The 17,910-nt window shown below is 40.7% G+C and overlaps 2 protein-coding genes across 7 annotated transcripts; one reads left to right on the top strand and one right to left on the bottom strand.

Annotated features, from left to right (window-relative positions):
- The first annotated feature begins 174 nt into the window (after nucleotides 1-174).
- cant1b (calcium activated nucleotidase 1b) lies at nucleotides 175-9,845 on the top strand. 5 transcript variants are annotated; one of them, XM_026170125.1, is made up of 6 exons: nucleotides 175-428; nucleotides 739-776; nucleotides 4,548-5,135; nucleotides 5,220-5,360; nucleotides 6,204-6,407; nucleotides 7,499-9,845. In XM_026170125.1, the coding sequence occupies exons 1-6, from the start codon at nucleotides 391-393 to the stop codon at nucleotides 7,867-7,869; spliced, it is 1,380 nt and encodes a 459-aa protein (XP_026025910.1). In that variant the 5' UTR covers nucleotides 175-390; the 3' UTR covers nucleotides 7,870-9,845. The 5 variants fall into 5 exon arrangements, with proteins under 5 accessions (XP_026025910.1, XP_026025914.1, XP_026025911.1 ...); XM_026170126.1 differs by lacking the exon at nucleotides 175-428 and adding an exon at nucleotides 462-566; XM_026170129.1 differs by lacking the exon at nucleotides 739-776 and having other exon boundaries at nucleotides 306-428.
- Nucleotides 9,846-9,898: 53 nt separating this feature from the next.
- On the bottom strand, nucleotides 9,899-17,505 carry ogal (O-GlcNAcase like). Of its 2 annotated transcripts, XM_026170123.1 has the most exons (18): nucleotides 17,406-17,505; nucleotides 17,111-17,292; nucleotides 16,889-16,940; nucleotides 16,445-16,542; nucleotides 15,540-15,670; nucleotides 15,097-15,268; nucleotides 14,883-14,981; nucleotides 14,634-14,773; nucleotides 14,394-14,538; nucleotides 13,759-13,857; nucleotides 13,414-13,670; nucleotides 13,161-13,335; nucleotides 12,600-12,685; nucleotides 11,963-12,055; nucleotides 11,789-11,877; nucleotides 11,318-11,438; nucleotides 11,099-11,228; nucleotides 9,899-10,349 (listed from the first exon to the last, which is right to left on the bottom strand). In XM_026170123.1, exons 2-18 carry the CDS (start codon nucleotides 17,181-17,183, stop codon nucleotides 10,213-10,215), a joined length of 2,097 nt encoding a protein of 698 aa, XP_026025908.1. In that variant the 5' UTR covers nucleotides 17,184-17,292; nucleotides 17,406-17,505; the 3' UTR covers nucleotides 9,899-10,212. The 2 variants fall into 2 exon arrangements, with proteins under 2 accessions (XP_026025908.1, XP_026025907.1); XM_026170122.1 differs by having other exon boundaries at nucleotides 17,111-17,505.
- Nucleotides 17,506-17,910: the final 405 nt, after the last annotated feature.

Raw genomic sequence — 17,910 nt, 5'->3', positions numbered from 1 at the left:
ATTGATGCTAACTGTAAGTACCCCCTTAAAGTCTGGAAACCCCCTTGCTCTCTTTTAAATGACACAATCATGCCATAAATAAAAAATAAATACATACATAAAAAGTTAAAGTACATATTTTAAAATACAAATGTGTGTTGTTTTAACTGACGTAATTGTGTACTCGGTTGGTTCAGGAGCGCTTTGTTTTGATCTTGAAGACTTTTAAAACGACGATAGTGACGATTACAGTGGTTATGATGACATTTCCCCTGTCAATAGTAAGTTAGTAGTCATGGTGATTACTGAGTCATAATTTGGATGTGCAGACGCCCAGTTTAGCTGCTCCGGAGTCTCGGAACAGGAGGAGCTAATCATCGAGAAACTTCCAACCGAACCGTCCCAACAAAGATGGACAGCCGGGCTGATTTACAGACTGTCTACACCAGGTGAGTCCTCAGAGTCTCAGCGAAGAACTCGACCTATTGAACCCTTGAAGCAGTTCACTGATTTTAAATCCGAGGAATAAATGTTGGTAGTAACGTTAAGATGCTAGCCGACGCTAGCTGCGTGGCTAACGGGAGCCGGTGCGTTTCTAACTCTCATAAAGTGTTTAGCCAACTCTTATGTGGCTACTTTAAATACGTTAAATCCTTTAGGTTTTCACAGTTTGAGGCTCCAGTCTACGGCTGTGCTTGTGTGAGAAAGTCGGGCAAAGTTTATAAACTGCCAGGAGGTGATTTGTTTGGTTTTTTACAGGTCGCCTTATCTCTGCTTTCGTGGCCGTGTGGACGCAGGTAGGCACAAAGCGACGGGGGGTGGGGGGTTGGTTATTCAACAGGCAACTAGTGAGAGATGCCTCACTTTATCTGGGACTTCAGCGTTTTTATTTTGTACTTATTTACACGTTTAAACAGTGTCCCACGTATTTACTAGCTTAGAGAGATGTGCTGATCTGTCCCAGTTGTTAAGATGATGAGCAGAAAGGAGAGCAGCTAAACTAGTCTTTACAGTAGAGAAGTGAACGCAGAGGTTTACAAAACTGTAATATAAGACCATAAAACAAACAGGATATATTGTATTTATCCCAAAAGTTGTGAAACTCTCAGATTTGTTATAGATGTTAAATAATGAACACAACTTAAACAGAATAGATTGAATAGCTCTAATAAGTAGATTGCGATAAAGGTCATTACAAATAAAAAGGCTATATTATCTATATCTTATACAAATCATTTAAAGTTAAAATATATAATATAATATTAAATGGTTATTAAACACGTAGTTCGGTGTAACAGTTTAAGAAGTAGAAATCACAATTAAATACAATGCAATATATTATTGATGCCAAACCTTTAATCTGCCCAGTTTGTGATATATCAAACTTAGAAATTAAACAAAATATAGGTATTAATAATTGTGCAGCTCATTTTGCTTGTTAAGTGATATCACAACAGAGATGTGTGTCCTCAGACTGTTGTAACTTTATGGTCCATCCCGTGGTAAATGGAACTGCATTGTTTCTAATGAGCACCAGGAAGCAACTCAGGTGAAAACGGCCCTCTGCCCCTATGCTCTGACCTCAGTCAACCCTTTTCCTTTCAGGTCATACTGAGTAAAACTCAAAGTCTGTTTTATATAATTATGGTCATTTTGAGAAACAGAAAGGAGGATTACCCAGGATATCGTCACTGGTTAAGGATTTGTCAATCAGAAGACATTGTATAACAGGAATTCACAATATGACCACAAACCAGTGGGTGATGACACTTTGACTCCACCCATCTTTCGTACCATTCATGGTTCCAAGCTCAGCTTTGTTTATTCAGCCTTAAATAAAATACGGAAGAAGTTGATGATTGGTAACTAGAGAAAAAATGATATTTTCCTTCATTTGCTCAGAAAGGTTTTATCTTGACCTTGAAAACAGGGTGTACTTCTTAGGTGATAGCTTTGTTAACACAGCTGAGAAATGACCAGGGTTTATTGGACGTTGAAAAGCAGTAAAAGTCAAGAAAATAAACTTTGTCATTCGACCACTTTATAAAACATGGTTACAACGTCCTTTACAGAACACAATAAAAAACAGATCAAAGTAGAAATGGAGTTTGCCAACCTTTGTGCCTACCTTTATTTGTCTTTCTTGGTTCCCTGTTGTTCATTAGTTTTGTTAAAAATGTAACCAATATATTGTTGGAAAGCAAAGCTTGGTCCTGATTCAAAGTGCTTCAGGATGACCTAAAGGTTCATTGAGCTTACTCATCTGTAATTGCTGACCAGGGCTCCTTTGTTCTCCTCAATTCATTATTGAAACTTTCTTGGCTCTGCAGGAAGGGGGAGAAATTTGAGATAGCCGACAAGGAGAGAAAAGGAGGAGACTCTGCGAGATCAGATATTCATGTTGAACGAGGGCTGGCGGAAGGGGGGCAGGGAGTTTATTATGGGATGCGTGCAAAGGAGAAGAAACATGACAGTCGTGGCGTGTTCAGGAGTGAAGAGGCGAGGCAAGGGTGAATAATTGAACTCTTCATACAGCGTACAGTGAGGCTGTGTCTGGCTCTCCAGGGATGTGAATTACGGGCCGTATATTCAGTAGCAACAATGAAGGGTTTGTTTCATAGCCAAGTGCTTGCTAATTTGACATGTGTGTATTTGTGTATGTGGTTTGGAGAGCATGTTAATCGGGAAGTCTGAACTTGTCTAGAGAACTGTTCAAGAGGCAGTTCTCTGGAAAAACTGTGGTGGGAGATTATGTGAAGTATTGCAATAACACGAAACAGGATGTTGCCAAGTCTTTTCTGGTTTGCTTTTTTACACAAATTTTCAGATGCGAGTCTTTCGAAGCATAGGCTTGTTTCCTGTTTAATGTCGTTGCTCTTTAACAGAGAGAGACAGAGTTTTATTGATGCTGCTGTAATGATGCTGATATAATTTGACTATAATTTTGTTTTATTTAGTTCTGCTATTAGTGTTTAATTTATAGCTGTAGTAATGTTCACTGTTTAGGATTAAGTTCTGCGGGATTGCAAGTTGTTGTATAGCAAATAAAGTGAGGTAATCTTTTAAGATGTATGCTAAATATATTTTTTATAGTTATGATAACGGCACATTATAATACTTTATTAAGAGCTCAATCTGTTTTAGTGGTGCAGCTTTTTTTACTGTGCCGGTTTATCGAGGGTCACCTTGGCACCCTTTGCTTTTACAAAACAAACACACTTCTTGTGTTTCAGGCAACTTACTCACTATTTGTGAAACGCGCAAGTACCCATTTTTAACTGAGTAGACTGTGGTTTGTTAAAACAGTCACTACTGTTGAACTCAACGTTTATTGAGCATGCTGTTTAACTTTTGTCTTGGTGTCAAGCTTTAATACATTCATTCACTTAATGTACTACCAGCAGAAGATGACAAACTGATACAACCACACCTCTACGCATCATAAAAACATGTTTACCAGGATAATTTTGTGTCACAGAGTAACTAAAAAATTGTGTTATCAGGAACTGAGCATCCCAGCCTTGCTTGTAACTGGATGACATTGCATTTTTCTTGTAATCTGATGAGCTTTTCTCTGAAACCACAGAGGGACAGTGCTTAATTGCTTAGTGTAGTACATCCTGTACCGCCACCCAGATCCTAGCACATCTCCTGATGTGATATATGTTGCTGAATCGTATTTGCATACAAAACGTTAACTTATAGCCTGCAAGTCCCTTTATTCTGCACCCTCCTGTTCTGTCCTGTTCCTGTTCTGGTTGAGAGTAACAAAAGAAACATGAGGTTCACATTTTGGGGGGGGGGAGTTAAATTGCACAGAGGCTTCCTGTATATAGTCTGATAAATCTGCCCTGTTGTTTTATGTTGCCTCTGTTTTATGTTACTATTAAACTGATTGTTTAAAGTCTTAAATGTCTAACCAGGGATGGCAGCTCCACATGGTTAAACATTGTTGTCACATAGCTCATATGCACCAATAATATTTACCAGTGCTTTCATTTTTAAATAAACTGATGAAATAAACGGAGCAAAGATCTGGTAACTGGCACCCCCTCCATTCAGAGGAAGTAGGATGGGTCAGCTACCTCCTCGGTTTTCTGCCTGAACAGCACAACAAAGACCTGCTGTGAATACAGAACAATAGGAACAAGAGCCCAGTTTTCCTTCTGGTCATCCTCTGCCCTTTGTTCATTCTTTCTATATATTTCAAGTTTTAGTCATTTTTCTACTCAAAATTGAAAGTTGAAAATTTGATTATCAGCTTTCATTTTTTTACAGTATCTCTTAATGCACATGAAATGTTTGACGTGATATGTGTCGATATCATTTGTTTATTGTTTCCATTGTTAGAAAGGGAGAGCTCATCATCATCATCAGTTTCTGTTTTGAACATCAAAACGCAGTTACACAAATATTCAGTAAAGCTTGGTTTGAGCAGTTTGATGTAGGAACCGTTTTCTTTTCCAAGCACTTTGTTCTTTGTCAGATTTAGACTTTTTATATTTCATTTTTTAATGTATCCTCCATCATGCCCCTCTGCTGATAATCCTCTTTGTGTTCATTTCCAGGCCATAATCACCCCCAGACCACAGACAGTAAGGATGAAAAGGATACTTCAATGACCTCCTTTGGCATGGCTGCGCGAGGCCTCCCTTTGGCCTTAGCATCCATGACTCAAACTGCTACCTCCGACACGCGCTTCCACCCAAAATGGCGAGCGATTGCCGTGGCGACCCTGTTCGCTTTAGTGCTCATGTTATATTTGCACCGGACCGTAGAGGACTGGGAGCGTCCAACCAAAGGTTACTACCGGAACAGGGTTCACAGCTTTCAAATGCTCGATGAGGGTGAAGATGACTTATTCAGGGACACCAATAGACAAATTGCACGAAAACTCGGCCGCCAGCAGAGGAGGGAAAAACCGTACAATCACACATATCCTTTGAGTCCACCTGAGAAGACGCTGCACGGCACCCGTTACCGCATAGGAGTGATTGCAGACTTGGACAAAGCGTCACAGAGCTCAAAGGATCAGACGTGGTTCAGCTACATGAAAAGAGGTCACCTGACTGTTTCAGCCTCCGGCGACAGACTGGAAGTGGAATGGGATGCGGAGACGGTCACCCTGGAGAGTCATCTGGCTGAGAAAGGACGAGGTACGTGAACTCAGTGAAGGAACTCAGATTTATAGTTGCATCTAAATATTGTTTTTGTGCTTACATGTGTTAACTCCTCTGCAGGTATGGAGCTATCTGAGCTGGTAGCATTCAATGGTCACCTGTATACTGTGGACGACCGTACAGGTGTGGTGTACAGGATTGAGGGCAACCAGGCAGTTCCTTGGGTTATATTACCTGATGGTGATGGCTCAGTCTCCAAAGGTGAGTCCTTTTCAAAACTCCTGAAGTCTCAACTCACAAACTCCACAGTGCTCTTCACACAGCTTCACACTGGGAGCATTTCAGAAGCAAATAGTTTATTCTCTGTTTTGTTTTTTTTTGTTTGTTTGTTTGTTTGTTTTATCTTTCTGCCATGTTCTGCACCTGCTCTGTGAAACTTGATCTGGCTTCTCTGAAAGATAAACCTGGTTTCTCTGAAAGATAAACCTGGTTTCTCTGAAAGATAAACCTGGTGTTGAAAAAATACACCAGGAAGTGTCCCTGCAGGGAGACTTCTGAAACGTGCCAGAATGCAGCGCTTTCAAATATAATCTATTACTGGGTTTATAGGGATCTTTGTGTCCAGAGGAGGAAAACAATCTGAACAATATGCTGGTCTTAAACAACACAATATGGTTCTTAATGAAATAAAGACAGATAACAGCAGCTGTGGATATGCTAAGGTGGACTAAAGATGGCCAATTAAGTTGGTAAATTAAAAACACAACACGGACTCCAAAACTTCAGGGATCATTTCAGGGAACAGTCACCCTGTTGAGACTATTCAAACCAGTTTATAATGCAATAGAGAGACTGCTGTAATGAGACTTGTGATGCACTCTCCATTGGATGTTAATGGTCCATTTATTTAGCAATAATTCAGCGTACCACTGCTCATGTAAATCCACTATTAGGCAATAAATTAAATATGATAAAACTAAACCACTGCATGGTAGTCCACTTGGTTAGTCAAACACCGGCGCTGTCAAAACCGTTTTTCTTTGTTCATTTGAAAATAAACAACCAAAAATGTCTCACTCGTGTGTCTTTTGTTTGCTTGTGCAGGTTTCAAGGCAGAGTGGCTTGCAGTAAAGGATGAGCACCTGTTTGTTGGAGGCCTGGGGAAGGAATGGACGACGACTTCTGGGGACGTCATCAACAACAATCCCGAGTGGGTAAAAGTTGTTGGTGTCAGTGGGGAGGTGGAGCATCAAAACTGGGTGCCGCACTACAACGCCCTACGGAGTGCAACGGGGATCAAACCACCAGGTACTGTTGGGTGTGTTTTTGGGGGTTTTTTTGTTTTGTTTTGTTCTTCAGTACAGTCTGAATTAGTAATCAGGCTTTATTTCTATTTATTATTAAACTTCTTGAAGACCAACTTATAACCTATAAATTTTGTTAAATGCTTATGTTATATTTGCCTATTTAATTAAAACAAAGATCGCTGATTTACTGCTTTGAGGTTTTTTGTTTGTTTGTTTGTTTTTGTTAAATACAGATTTCATATCTTTTTTTAGGACTAGTATTTGCAGTTTTCTTCTGAAACTACAGTCAGACCAAAATCAAGCTGGCCCAGTTTTCCCTGTTAGTGTAGCGAAATGCAGACGGAGACAGGAAATGTTTTGTAATCCTCTCATGAGCCAGCATGGCTGCTATGATGACAACAGCAGTCCACAAAGTTGTACGTTACCAAAAAACCCAGCTTAATCCAACTTTTGGCTCTTTTTACCTTCTGTGCATCCAAAAACATTTGGTTTATGGGTTATTTAACAGAACAATAACACACGGGTAACAGTCAGCACTTGTTAAGTAAGAGGTCAACTACTTCTCTCTCACGAACTGGCTAAACATCAGAGAAAGTTGCACTTTTGTCCTCCCAACACTTTGTCTTCTGATGTAGTCAACTAGATATGCGAGCTAAGACTTCCTGTTCTGTGGGAATGTCATTGTTAACTGGAGGGGAAAAAAATTATACAAAGCTAAGTTGTCTTCAGACAATTGTGAGTGGGTTTCATTTCATTCCCCTTTTGCATTCCACATGGCTCTCACATGTGATTTAAAATAGAAACCAAAACCTGAATCCTTGTCGTGCCAATAATCCTGCCTCTTGCCCACAGCTACTGCTATACATTGGTTTATAGAGACTAAAGACTTTAAGCATAAATTGTGTTTGAATTCTGGTATAACTGGGCTTAATGGGAAGCTTGATAATGTATAAAAGCCAAATTCAGGCACAAAACAAAGAGCTTAAAAAATTATTGAAACCAAAATATTTGGGAAAGGACAAAACATTGTGAAACGTGGAAATTACCTCCAACTCCTTGCATTCATTTCTGTTACCTTTCCTTGCTCTCTAGGCTACCTTATCCACGAATCAGCAGCTTGGAGTGAGCGTCTCCAGCGGTGGTTCTTCCTCCCTCGCCGTGCCAGTCACGAGCGTTATGAAGAGACGGCAGATGAGCGGCGTGCCACCAACCTCCTCTTGTCCTGCCCTGCAGACATCCGCTCCGTCAGCGTGCAGCGCGTCGGACCGCTCAACCTCACACGTGGCTTCTCCTCTTTTAAATTTGTCCCAGACACAGATGATCAAATCATCCTAGCCCTAAAATCAGAGGAGGATGCAGGCAAGATTGCCACCTACATCATAGCGTTTACACTAGACGGCCAGGTGCTGCTGCCTGAGACAAAGATAGGAGATGTAAAATATGAAGGGCTAGAGTTTATTTGAAAGAGGCAGTGCTGAATATGCAACGTTCCTGTGCAATATGATGTGACCAGATTCAGAGATTATATAACTACGATTATTGAGAGACACAAGAAAAGTTAAAAGGGAAACCCTGAAGCATAGCTGTGTGTCGCCAACCACAGACTGGCTGACTGATGCAGCCAAAAAACAAATGTTTTAAAGGCATTACTACTAAATTTAAGCACTGCTACATTGCCGTCTAAACTTCCTGGTTTGACACTACTGAGTCTGTTAAACACCAGATAAGATGTAGATCTCTTTTCCTGCAGCCGAACTCTGCTGGTCAGACACTCAGGGAAATGAGATGAAGGAGCATTTAAAAAAAAAAAAAGTTAATGTTCTTACATTACTTGAAATATTTAAGGTCACTTGTTGCTTTGGATTTTATTTATCCTTTTGGATACACTGAGGTTTTGTCATAATAGAAACGGAACCGGCCCAAACATGTTCACTTGTTTTATTTCGGCTGTTCTGTAAATGATAAGTTATGCTACGTAAGTCTAGAGGGGTGTACTATGCAGCAAAATTAAGCAGGTAGTGAGATATGTTGAGTTTGGAGTCAAAGTTTTCAGTGCCACAAAGGTGACTTCTCTTTTACTTTCGTTTGAGATCATTATGCTGAATGTAATCTGGGTTTTACAGACCAGCATGCTTTACTCACTTGTTCTCTCATGACATGAGTGACACGTTCCCGTCTGAGGGGATACATTTTTATATAGAACCTGTTCAGGTACTACTGAACAACAGTGCAGTAAAGTTACTGTGGCACAAACTGTGTCAACTTAGTGATGCAGAAAATGCATAAATAGGTGTTTTTCTTTGGTCTTACTTTGTTACTAAGTCTAGTTTACACTGTCAGTATGACATCCTGATAGAAGACCAGAGAATTGATTAGTCTGTAATTATTAAAAAGAATATTCACTTAAGAAAATCAAATATTCACTTTAATTCGGTCCAAAGACTGAGTGACCCATATCGTCTTTATTATGAGGAATTCTCAGACTCAAATGCAGTTTGAATGTTTAAATGGATCCCGTTTAAAAGCTGTAATACGCAGCTGTCATATTAGAAATAAACCCCAGCATGAAGTTTGCACTGCATGGAAAAACGGCCTAATATTTTTTATGTTCTTCATATCACTTCATGACCCATTTCTGCTGATTGGCACTCCATCTGTTTATGTTGTGCAGAAGAGAGTCAAAGGACATCAAATGCCCCCCTTTCATGGGAGAGAGCACAGAGCCTGAAGCAAAAGGCCTAGGGCTGCTTTCACACCGTTTTCAGATCTTCCAGCAGGATGTCACTCTGATTTCTTTACTTCGTATCATTGTTACCGCTTTAGCTTTAGTAAACCTGTAGACTTATTGATTGTTTGGATTGAAATGTATAAGGCCTTTAATTATGTGGTCTAGTTACAAACAGGTGTACAGTTCTGTACACACACACTATAACCTCTTCTTTGATTTTCTGTTAGCCAATCAGAACACAACCAATGGATTCTTGGTTTCTTTTGGCTGGTTGGTGGTCAGGCTCTACGTCTTTTTTTTTTTTTTTACTTTGACCATGGTGCCAGCAAGAGATCTTGCACTCCAGATGTGCTTTGCTTACTGCTGCCCGAACCATTGAAAATAAAGGTTTTCAGATCACAGGGGTACTGTCCACATGTTCTGCGTGTAAGCTTGTCTGAGCGCGCGCACGCACACACACGCGCACACACACACACACGTTAATTGTCACTGAAGGTTTTGTCAAACCAGCTTATGCAAAGAAAGCCTGGCTAAACCAAACTTGCTTCCTATTACACCCCTCAACTTAAATGTTGCCTCACATGTGTTGAGTAATTATGATAAGCTTCTCAAGCCAGAGAACATGAGAATCACCAGCTGTTTAATGTAACCATAATTAATCATTAATATATTCCCTGTATCCCCTGAAAAGATTAAAATTTCTTCTTTAAATGTTCGCGTGTGAATCGTGATTTTAAACAAGAAACCAAAATCTTAATGTTGCATTTGCTGTGGTATTTCGTGCCATTTATTTAACTTGATTAAATCAACAAATTCATCTAAAAAATACCTATACAGTTTCATGTCTACAAAATCAATAGTAATGCATTACACTTCACTATACATTAGTTAGTATTCAGGTTTAATCAGGCCTTTCAAAGACTTGGCAATGGGTGCAGGATCACACCGATTAACCGCCTAACGTGAAAACATTTTGAATCAGTTTAACATGCTCCAAAGTTAGCGATTAGTCACATAGCAGATGTTTATCTCCTCACTTCAAACCTGAGGAAAGTACTCGTGAGCAGTTTTTTTTTTTTCACAGGCTCGTTGCCATTACAAGGATGTCTTGCGGTAGCCCGTCCATCTGTACGAGTTTGAAGGAGCCCAGTTTGGAATAAAAGTCGAGCATCCTCCGATTGCTCTGCCTCAACTCACAAAAGGCTCCTCTAGACCCTAAAAGGAAAACAACAATGGTAACTTTGGAGTTTTGTAATAAAAGAAGCAGTAAAGGCTTTATGTGAAGTATTTCACAGATGCAAATATTCTGAGACTAACTTTATAATTAAGTATATATGGGGGTGTTAAAAGGAGACCATTATGCTTTTCCTTACTTTCTTCCATACATATACTGTTAGAATGGTGGATACACACAATCTTAGAAAGCATTTCAAATCATAAGGTCAGCATGTGTAAAAGTAACCCCTGTGAGCTAACAGCGTGGGCTTCAACCTGCTCAAAACACTGTTTCCTACAGTTTCTCTTTATGTTGGTGACTGCATGCATCCCTAGTATGGTCATCAAAGCCCCACCTATCTCCTGCTTAAACATTCTTTCTGAGTGGGGCAGCCAATCAGAAGAAAGCTGCCTTAAATTGAGGGTAGCTTTAAAGACAAGAGGAGCTAAATGTCTTATTTCATACAGGATGAACCTATACACAGCATAAGATTATTATGAACTGTGATTCATGCAAAGCCACTCTACTGGAACCCAAGAACAAACACGTGGAGTTGGAAAAGACCATAACTGGGCCCTTAAACAGCAAAGCAGCTTATATTATAAACATCTATAGATATAGAATGATATTGCTCTAAATGGAACAGCTCCCCCATGTGGTTAATTTTCTGCCTCATAAACCTCAACATGTGCAGTTAGATGAGCTTCATCCAGAATGATCAAGTTCACAGTGTGAAATCTCGACCTACCACTGCTCCTGATGGAGGACAACAGCTGACCAATCATGCGCTTGGCTGGAGAAGGATCAGTGACCCGAGGGAGCATTTCCAGAGCAATCACTGAGGGGAACTCTTCAAACACTGAACCACTTACTGCCCTCTGGAGTTTGGAAATAGAATACAGTCAAGTGACAGCATTTATGGTTATACTGCATTCTAGAAAAATTTTCACATCTTGCTTTGAATCACCTGGATCTTGGCTGCAGCTGGTTTGGCATCAGTGAGGGCCAGTGCATAACCACACAGCCCGAGGTCATCCTCCAGGATAAGACCACAGAGAGGGGAAGGAGAGATTTCACCTGCTGACAGGCTGCAATGCCCCAGGGGAAAAAAATAAGATGAAGAGGAAGATCACATTCACAGAAGAAAAAAGGTTTATCATCCCAAGTAATTTAAAGTGCGTTTTAACAATATACCCGCTGTATATAAAAGATTGCTGTAGCCATCGTGACATCACTTGTTACTATCTTGGTGTTTTGAAAATAGACGTTCAAAGTGAGGGGCGGTTTTTCCTGAGAACTCGAGGAGTGATGCATGCTTCCTGCTTGTGCAACTTGTGAATCACGTGGACTTTTAATAACGAGGACCACAGTTTCCAAAAATCAACATGAGGAAAGTGGTTAGTGAGGTCACATCACTAACAGAGTAGCTAACTCTTACCTGTCACTGATAAGTGGAGACTGAGCCATCAGAGCAGAGTTGCCTTCTCCTGCTTTCTGCATCTCCCTAAAAATCCTCTCTACCTCTGGCTAGAAAGAAAAAGAAATACTCCATAACATCACTCCTGAATTTTAATCGAGAGAAAACTAAACCACTGATGATCAGCATCTTCACCTTGTCCTCAGGGCAGTAGGGTCGTATGCAGTAAACTGCTGTCATGGGAGGATGTCTGAACAGGTCTCTGTTTCCATGTCCTGGCAGCATCCTCTGTTGGTGCGGAAGAAAACAGATACCAGAAACCCAAAGTTTAAAAATCAGGTGGATCTAGCATCACAAGGTGGTGCTTATATAGTATGCACTACAGATGGATGGTAACGTTAAACATGAAAACAATAAAATAAACGTTTGTGCACATAATCACTGTAGCCAGAAGCTCAGACATCAGATTGCTTTTGTTTTCACGGACATTTTTTTTTTTTTCTTTAAACTCTTGGACCTTGATGATGTCAAGGCACACAGCACTGGAGGCCCCGCCCACCTTTATGAAGGGCAGCCAATCAAATGAAAGCTGGCTTGAAGGGAGCGGATATAAAGCAGCTTGTTTGAGACAGTAGAAGAACCAAGGAGCTGCACCAAGGCTCAGTATAAGATAAAGATGCATTATTTTGAACTGTGAATAATGCAAAGCTACTCTAGTGGAGTGCAAAAATAAAATATGGAGCACAAAACATCAGCTGGAGACCTTGCCTTGTTACTGACTATTATCACTGCTGTGATTTTATATAACAACTCACTGCACTGCTTAGTTTACCTGGAATTCTCCAGACAGGCCTCCTCTGAAGCCCCAAGGTTCAGGATCATCGTTCAATAACTGGGCTGAGGGTTGGCTGTGGCCTCCTGTGGAAGGCAACACACAACAAAATATTAAAAGCTACAGTAAGCAGCTTCAGTTCACACTTTCACACCTCATTTAACCAAAGCATAATCACTTCTCTTAAAAAGATAGAAGGATTAATCATCGAGCTGATAATCTAAATGCAGTTCCCTGCTGATTTTCATGGCTGCTGCAGTTTTTGTTTGGAAAAAAAAATGCTTACAAGCTCATCTCTTATTACAGGTAACAGTGGGAGCAGAAAATCACACAAACTGAATGAGATGCTCCAGCATTTCTTAGTTTCAGAATTCTTCAAAGAATTCAAGAAATATCTGTTTATATAGATGTAAATGTGAGTTTATTGTTGTTTATCAAGTGTTATTTTGTCCGTATTGTGATATGGATATTTTGCTACTAAGGGGTCCGCAACGTCTTCATCTATAGAGCAGTCTTTCAGTGTTGGTTTGCAATATGAGTGGAATATATTCGTTTTCTCACCTAGTGTTTTCACGTAGGCTCGAGCCAGACCGACCCCACTCTTGATGTCACAGATGTAGTTGTACAGATCGTACAGGATGCTGCGGTTCGGGGCATTTGACAGGCGGTTGAACATCTGCACCACTGCCTCACACATGTTATCGAACTGCTGGGCTCTTGAGCACCACTCTGCTGTCTGAAAAAACAGAAAACAGCTGTAGGAGGACAACATGTAGAAAAATGATCTGCGTTTGCATATAAATATAAATACTACCTTGTCTGTCTCTGCAGCTGCTGCCTGACTTTGGTTTTTGAGCCAGTCCAGCTCCTGCAGCATGGTCCTGGCTGTGGTACCGTGTTCGTAGGGCAGGTAGAAGAGGTCTGACAGCAGCTTCAGGTCATCCAGGGTCAGAGGCTCAGCTGTGTACAATGGGTTCTCCCCGGGACCAGGAATGTAGGGGCTCTCACCCATGTCAGTCTGCATGGGCTCCTCTTCTGATGACTCTTTCTTCAGGCGAGGATGACAAGGGCCTGGAAGCACAGACATACCGTGTATTAAAGTGACAACCACCCATTCATGTCTTTTAATATCATTAAACCATATTTAATAAGACTCTACCTCCTGGTTGATCTGTGCTCATGAACTCCTCCAGCCAGTCAGTGAGGGCCAGATTCAGGGCTTTCTGTGGGCTGTAGCAAGGATCCTGCTCTTCATCACCTGGAGGTGAAGGTCAGAGAAAGTGAGACAATGTTTAAGCTCCGTGACCTCACAGACAGCATGGAGTGGATTCCAGCAAACACAACGACAACACTGACAGCATTTCCTGTCAAAACTGGAAAAATAAATCTGCACCATAAATAGATGTTGATGTTGCTTCCACAGACAACAGTGATTCGGGCGGGGTGGGCCTTATGAAGCAAAAAATACTATTCAAAATATTCCAAAAAGTGCATGTTTTTATTTTTAAATATGATGTCTGACTGTCATGGCGTGGTTGTTGGTGTCAGGCAGGCTGAAGTACTCTTTGCGAAAAAAAGGAAAAGAAAAAACCTTGTTGATGCCAGAGGAGAAAGGCCAGACTGTTGGCTTTGAGCACTCCTGAAAGCATCAGGAGCAGGTTGGGTTCACTATATTATGATTGCAAATTACTTTCTACACAGTCGCTGAATGCACTTGAGGGTAGTCCTGTAATGTTTTACCTTCTACAAAAGAAAAAAAATGCATTTGTTAAATCATGACTAACAGAAACTCACCCATCTCCACATCCCTCGGTGTTCCTTCGGCAGGTGCTTTACACCATGTCGCCAGAGTGTGAACGGCCACGAAGTTTGGGTAAAACTCACAATTGGGATTTGTGAGCACTCCTTTCAGTTTTGGGATCAGATCAGTGGGTCTATCCTTTTTGAAAAAAACAATAATATATAGACACCGGAGTCATACTGGTACATACACACAATCTAACACTGTTAAAATAAAGAAGAGAAAAAAATAACCTTATAGGGTCCAAGGAAAAGCCTTTGGGGATCATAATCATTGGCATGAATGTTGTCCCAGATGACTGGTGCCCTCTTCAGGACTGAGGATACCTCCTCTATGGATTCAACTGAGATTTTGTGGGATACTACTTTTGGACCTAAATAAATGAAAAAAAAAAAAAAAAAGTAAAAACAAATGAATAATTAACCTTGGGGAAATTCAAGATCATGGAAACAGGTTCAGGCTCCGGCTGAGTGTAATCTTACCAGTCCACAGTACGTCAATGCCAGGTAGGAGCTTCTCTCCCACAGTGTTCAGGTACGAGGACTGGGTTACACTGGGCGTACAGAAGACAGCACAGTAATCTGAAGATAAAGAGTGACTCATTAAGAAACTGTTAGAATAATGTGTATTATTTTCTACCACAACGCTCCCTGTTTAACTGGACTGTAACTGGACTGGACTGTTTTGCTGTCTGACCTGTAGGACAGAAGAGAAAGACTTCGGGCTCTCCTAAGTGCATGTACACCTCGTTAGTGATGGCCACTTGAGCGTGGGCGAAGGAGCTGAAAGCCTGCTTGTCAGCTGGACACATCTCAGTCTCGATGTCGTCAAAGAGTAAAGAGAAAGACCTGCAGCCAAACTCCTTGACCTAAGGAACAAATGTAATTTCTGTCAGTGAACAGGGTCAAGTGAAAGTTAGCATCGCTTTGCTTACAGCCAAAGACATAAAAAAGGCTATTCCACCTAGAATTACACCAGCCTCTGTATAATTTTACTACCCCACTTTAAATGCATCCATTTTACTGCTAAGCGATGCGCTGTCCAAACCCTCGGAGAGCCACAAAGTGAGATACAACCAATTATAAATTATATTATATTTTTTCCTGCTGCACCCATCACCTCTGCTTCCAAAGTCCTACCTGATCTAGTTTCCTCTTCAGGGCAGCTACTTCTTTAGGGTTGGAGAAAGTAATGTCCAGACCGGGTGAGATTGCATAGACGAACTCGACGTCGTGCTGTTTCGCTGCTGATATCAGGCTCGTTAGTTGTTCTATGAAAAGAAAAGGGACAAAGAAGAAATGCTATTTGATGATGCAGTTCACAAATTCTGTTAATGATCCCTTTACTTCCCATCAATGAACAGATTTAAAACAAAGAGTTAAAGTGACATGGTTTAACCTTAGATTTAGCTGCTTTTGTGTCTGCGGGGAAACTTTACGAGCATATACAGGTGGGTCTGAAGTCCACTGACTTGATGAGGGGTCATCAAAAACATGATAGTTTGAAAAAGGTTAAACATCAAATCATCTTCACTGCACTTCAGATTGTAATGTTTTTGATAACATCCAGACAGTCGACCCAAAGACACTTTAAACACGTCTGAGGAGATAACAATGAGTCGTAAGGGGATGAGTTCGGAAGAGCTGACAGCTGCAAAATGACCAAACTTTTATTATTTTATGTGTTTTAATTTACTTTTATTGTTTGGGGCTCAATTTATAACCAGTTTTGCACGACTATTGAATGAGGACTCAGATATGCACACGTAAATTTAAACACATAGTTTCAGTTCCATTGCAGTTAACTGGACGTTGCAAATTAGTAAGTTGTCTGAGGAGGAAATAGAGTACAGATTTTTTATTTAAATGAGCATTTGTTAAGGTAGCGGACTATGCATGGAGGCACAACTGCTCTGCTAATAGATCAGGGAATTAGTCAGTGTTACTTTTAAAATTAAAGACAGGTGCAACTGAATTTCATCTGCTTCCAAGACCAGAAAGATTTTTGTGGTTTTGAATTATGAATGTGATACGGTGAGACTCACCCGCCTCCTCAGCAGCGTACAAGTCTCTCCAGTACATCCTGTGTTTGTAATCATCCTTGGGGGCGTACAGGTATGTGTTCAAACCCCACTTCTGTTCCCTGCAAAACCAAAATATTATGCCAGAGGTTAGAAATTCTCAGTGCAACATTTCTAAATGTTGGTGCGCATCCTGATCACAATAAAAGCTTCTAGTAATAACAGAAAATAACAACCGAAATTGCCAGTGTAAGAGAAACTGTGACAAAAGCAATGCAAATCACCTGCATGTCATTTCATTCATGCAAATGATTCACCGCAACTACTTTTGGATATTTAAAAAATAAATAAATACATGAATATGAATACAGCTATATTACATATGTCAAAATCAGCAGCTGCTGTTATTACTTTCAGGAAGTGTGTTCATCATTTCCAGTTCTTCGCTTGGTGCCTAAGACCACATACCTCTTAAACAGTTCTGTTCTTTGCTCCATAGTCCACGGCCGCCCATAAAAGCCTGTAACAAGCAAAGGTCGACTTACACTTCAAAACGCGTCATCTTACCAAAAGTGATCAATGCATGATTGATTAATCAGATGCATTTTAAAGCGGGCAGCTGGAAGCATTCAAGAACCTGTAATCTAGCGGAGCCGCGGTGTTTGGGCCCCTGATTCCGGGTCTGCTCACCTTCTACTACGCCGCTGATGAAGCGCCCAGTCCCGGTGACGGGCTGTCGCTTGGTACTGTCCGGTTTCGACATGTTTTCCTGTAATATTCAGTCTCTTCCTGCTTTTTGACTTTAACAGTGCTCAGTCTGCAGCCCCAGCTGTGACACGGCGATACTGACAGTCATGCTTCTGCACGCCAACCTTTGAATTGATTCGCATTTATTGCACCTTATTCTCACGCCTGCGCAGTAACAGTCGGGTTAAACACCTGCAGCATTGCGCAACATCGCGCTAACGCCAATAAATGTCCAAACCTGTAAATGGTCGAAACAGAATCGCAGCTATTGTTTGGTGCGGATAACTGAAGTTCAGCTCATATTCAGACGCATGTGTCTGACTACCGGGTGGACGTCTTAAAGGGACAGTGTGCCCACAACTTAAAGGGACAACACACCAAAAAAAAAAAAAAAAACACGCAGGATGCCACAGGAGTTCAGTATCTTCTACTAACTTTTACAGTTTTAATTTCAACATACCCGGTAGTTTGTTAAGTTAGTTTCGAGAGGGTTTTTTTTTTTTGCTTCGTTTTAGTTTTTATTCTTTAAAATTTTTTATTTTATAGCTTAGGTTTTATTAGATTTAGTCTTCTTAATTATAGAAATATGTAACAAGCAACCTTATTAAGTACACCTGTCCAGCAGCTGCTTGTAAAGGTGGGTGAATCGATCCAAGCATCTATACCAAAGCTGGTCTTGGTGTCTAACGTGACAGGATCGATATTTTGTTTTTATCTTTGAAGTTCAGCATGTAGCCCACTAA

Source organism: Astatotilapia calliptera, chromosome 6 (genome assembly GCF_900246225.1).
Source record: "Astatotilapia calliptera chromosome 6, fAstCal1.2, whole genome shotgun sequence".
Lineage (NCBI taxonomy): Eukaryota > Metazoa > Chordata > Actinopteri > Cichliformes > Cichlidae > Astatotilapia > Astatotilapia calliptera.
Note: the sequence above shows the minus strand (reverse complement) of the source record. Positions and strands in the feature narration are given on the sequence as shown.

Bases quoted from the DNA above. Each gene is read 5' to 3' on its own strand.
- cant1b (XM_026170124.1), top strand. From the start codon at position 2,378: ATGTTGAACGAGGGCTGGCGGAAGGGGGGCAGGGAGTTTATTATGGGA. The intron at 2,490-4,547 runs GTGAATAATTGA...GTTCATTTCCAG, and splicing joins AGTGAAGAGGCGAGGCAAGG to GCCATAATCACCCCCAGACC. The intron at 5,136-5,219 runs GTACGTGAACTC...ACTCCTCTGCAG, and splicing joins TCTGGCTGAGAAAGGACGAG to GTATGGAGCTATCTGAGCTG.
- ogal (XM_026170122.1), bottom strand. From the start codon at position 17,183: ATGTCGAAACCGGACAGTACCAAGCGACAGCCCGTCACCGGGACTGGG. The intron at 15,269-15,539 runs GTAGGACTTTGG...TTTGTTCCTTAG, and splicing joins TGAAGAGGAAACTAGATCAG to GTCAAGGAGTTTGGCTGCAG. The intron at 11,439-11,788 runs GTAAGAGTTAGC...GGGGCATTGCAG, and splicing joins TCTCCACTTATCAGTGACAG to CCTGTCAGCAGGTGAAATCT.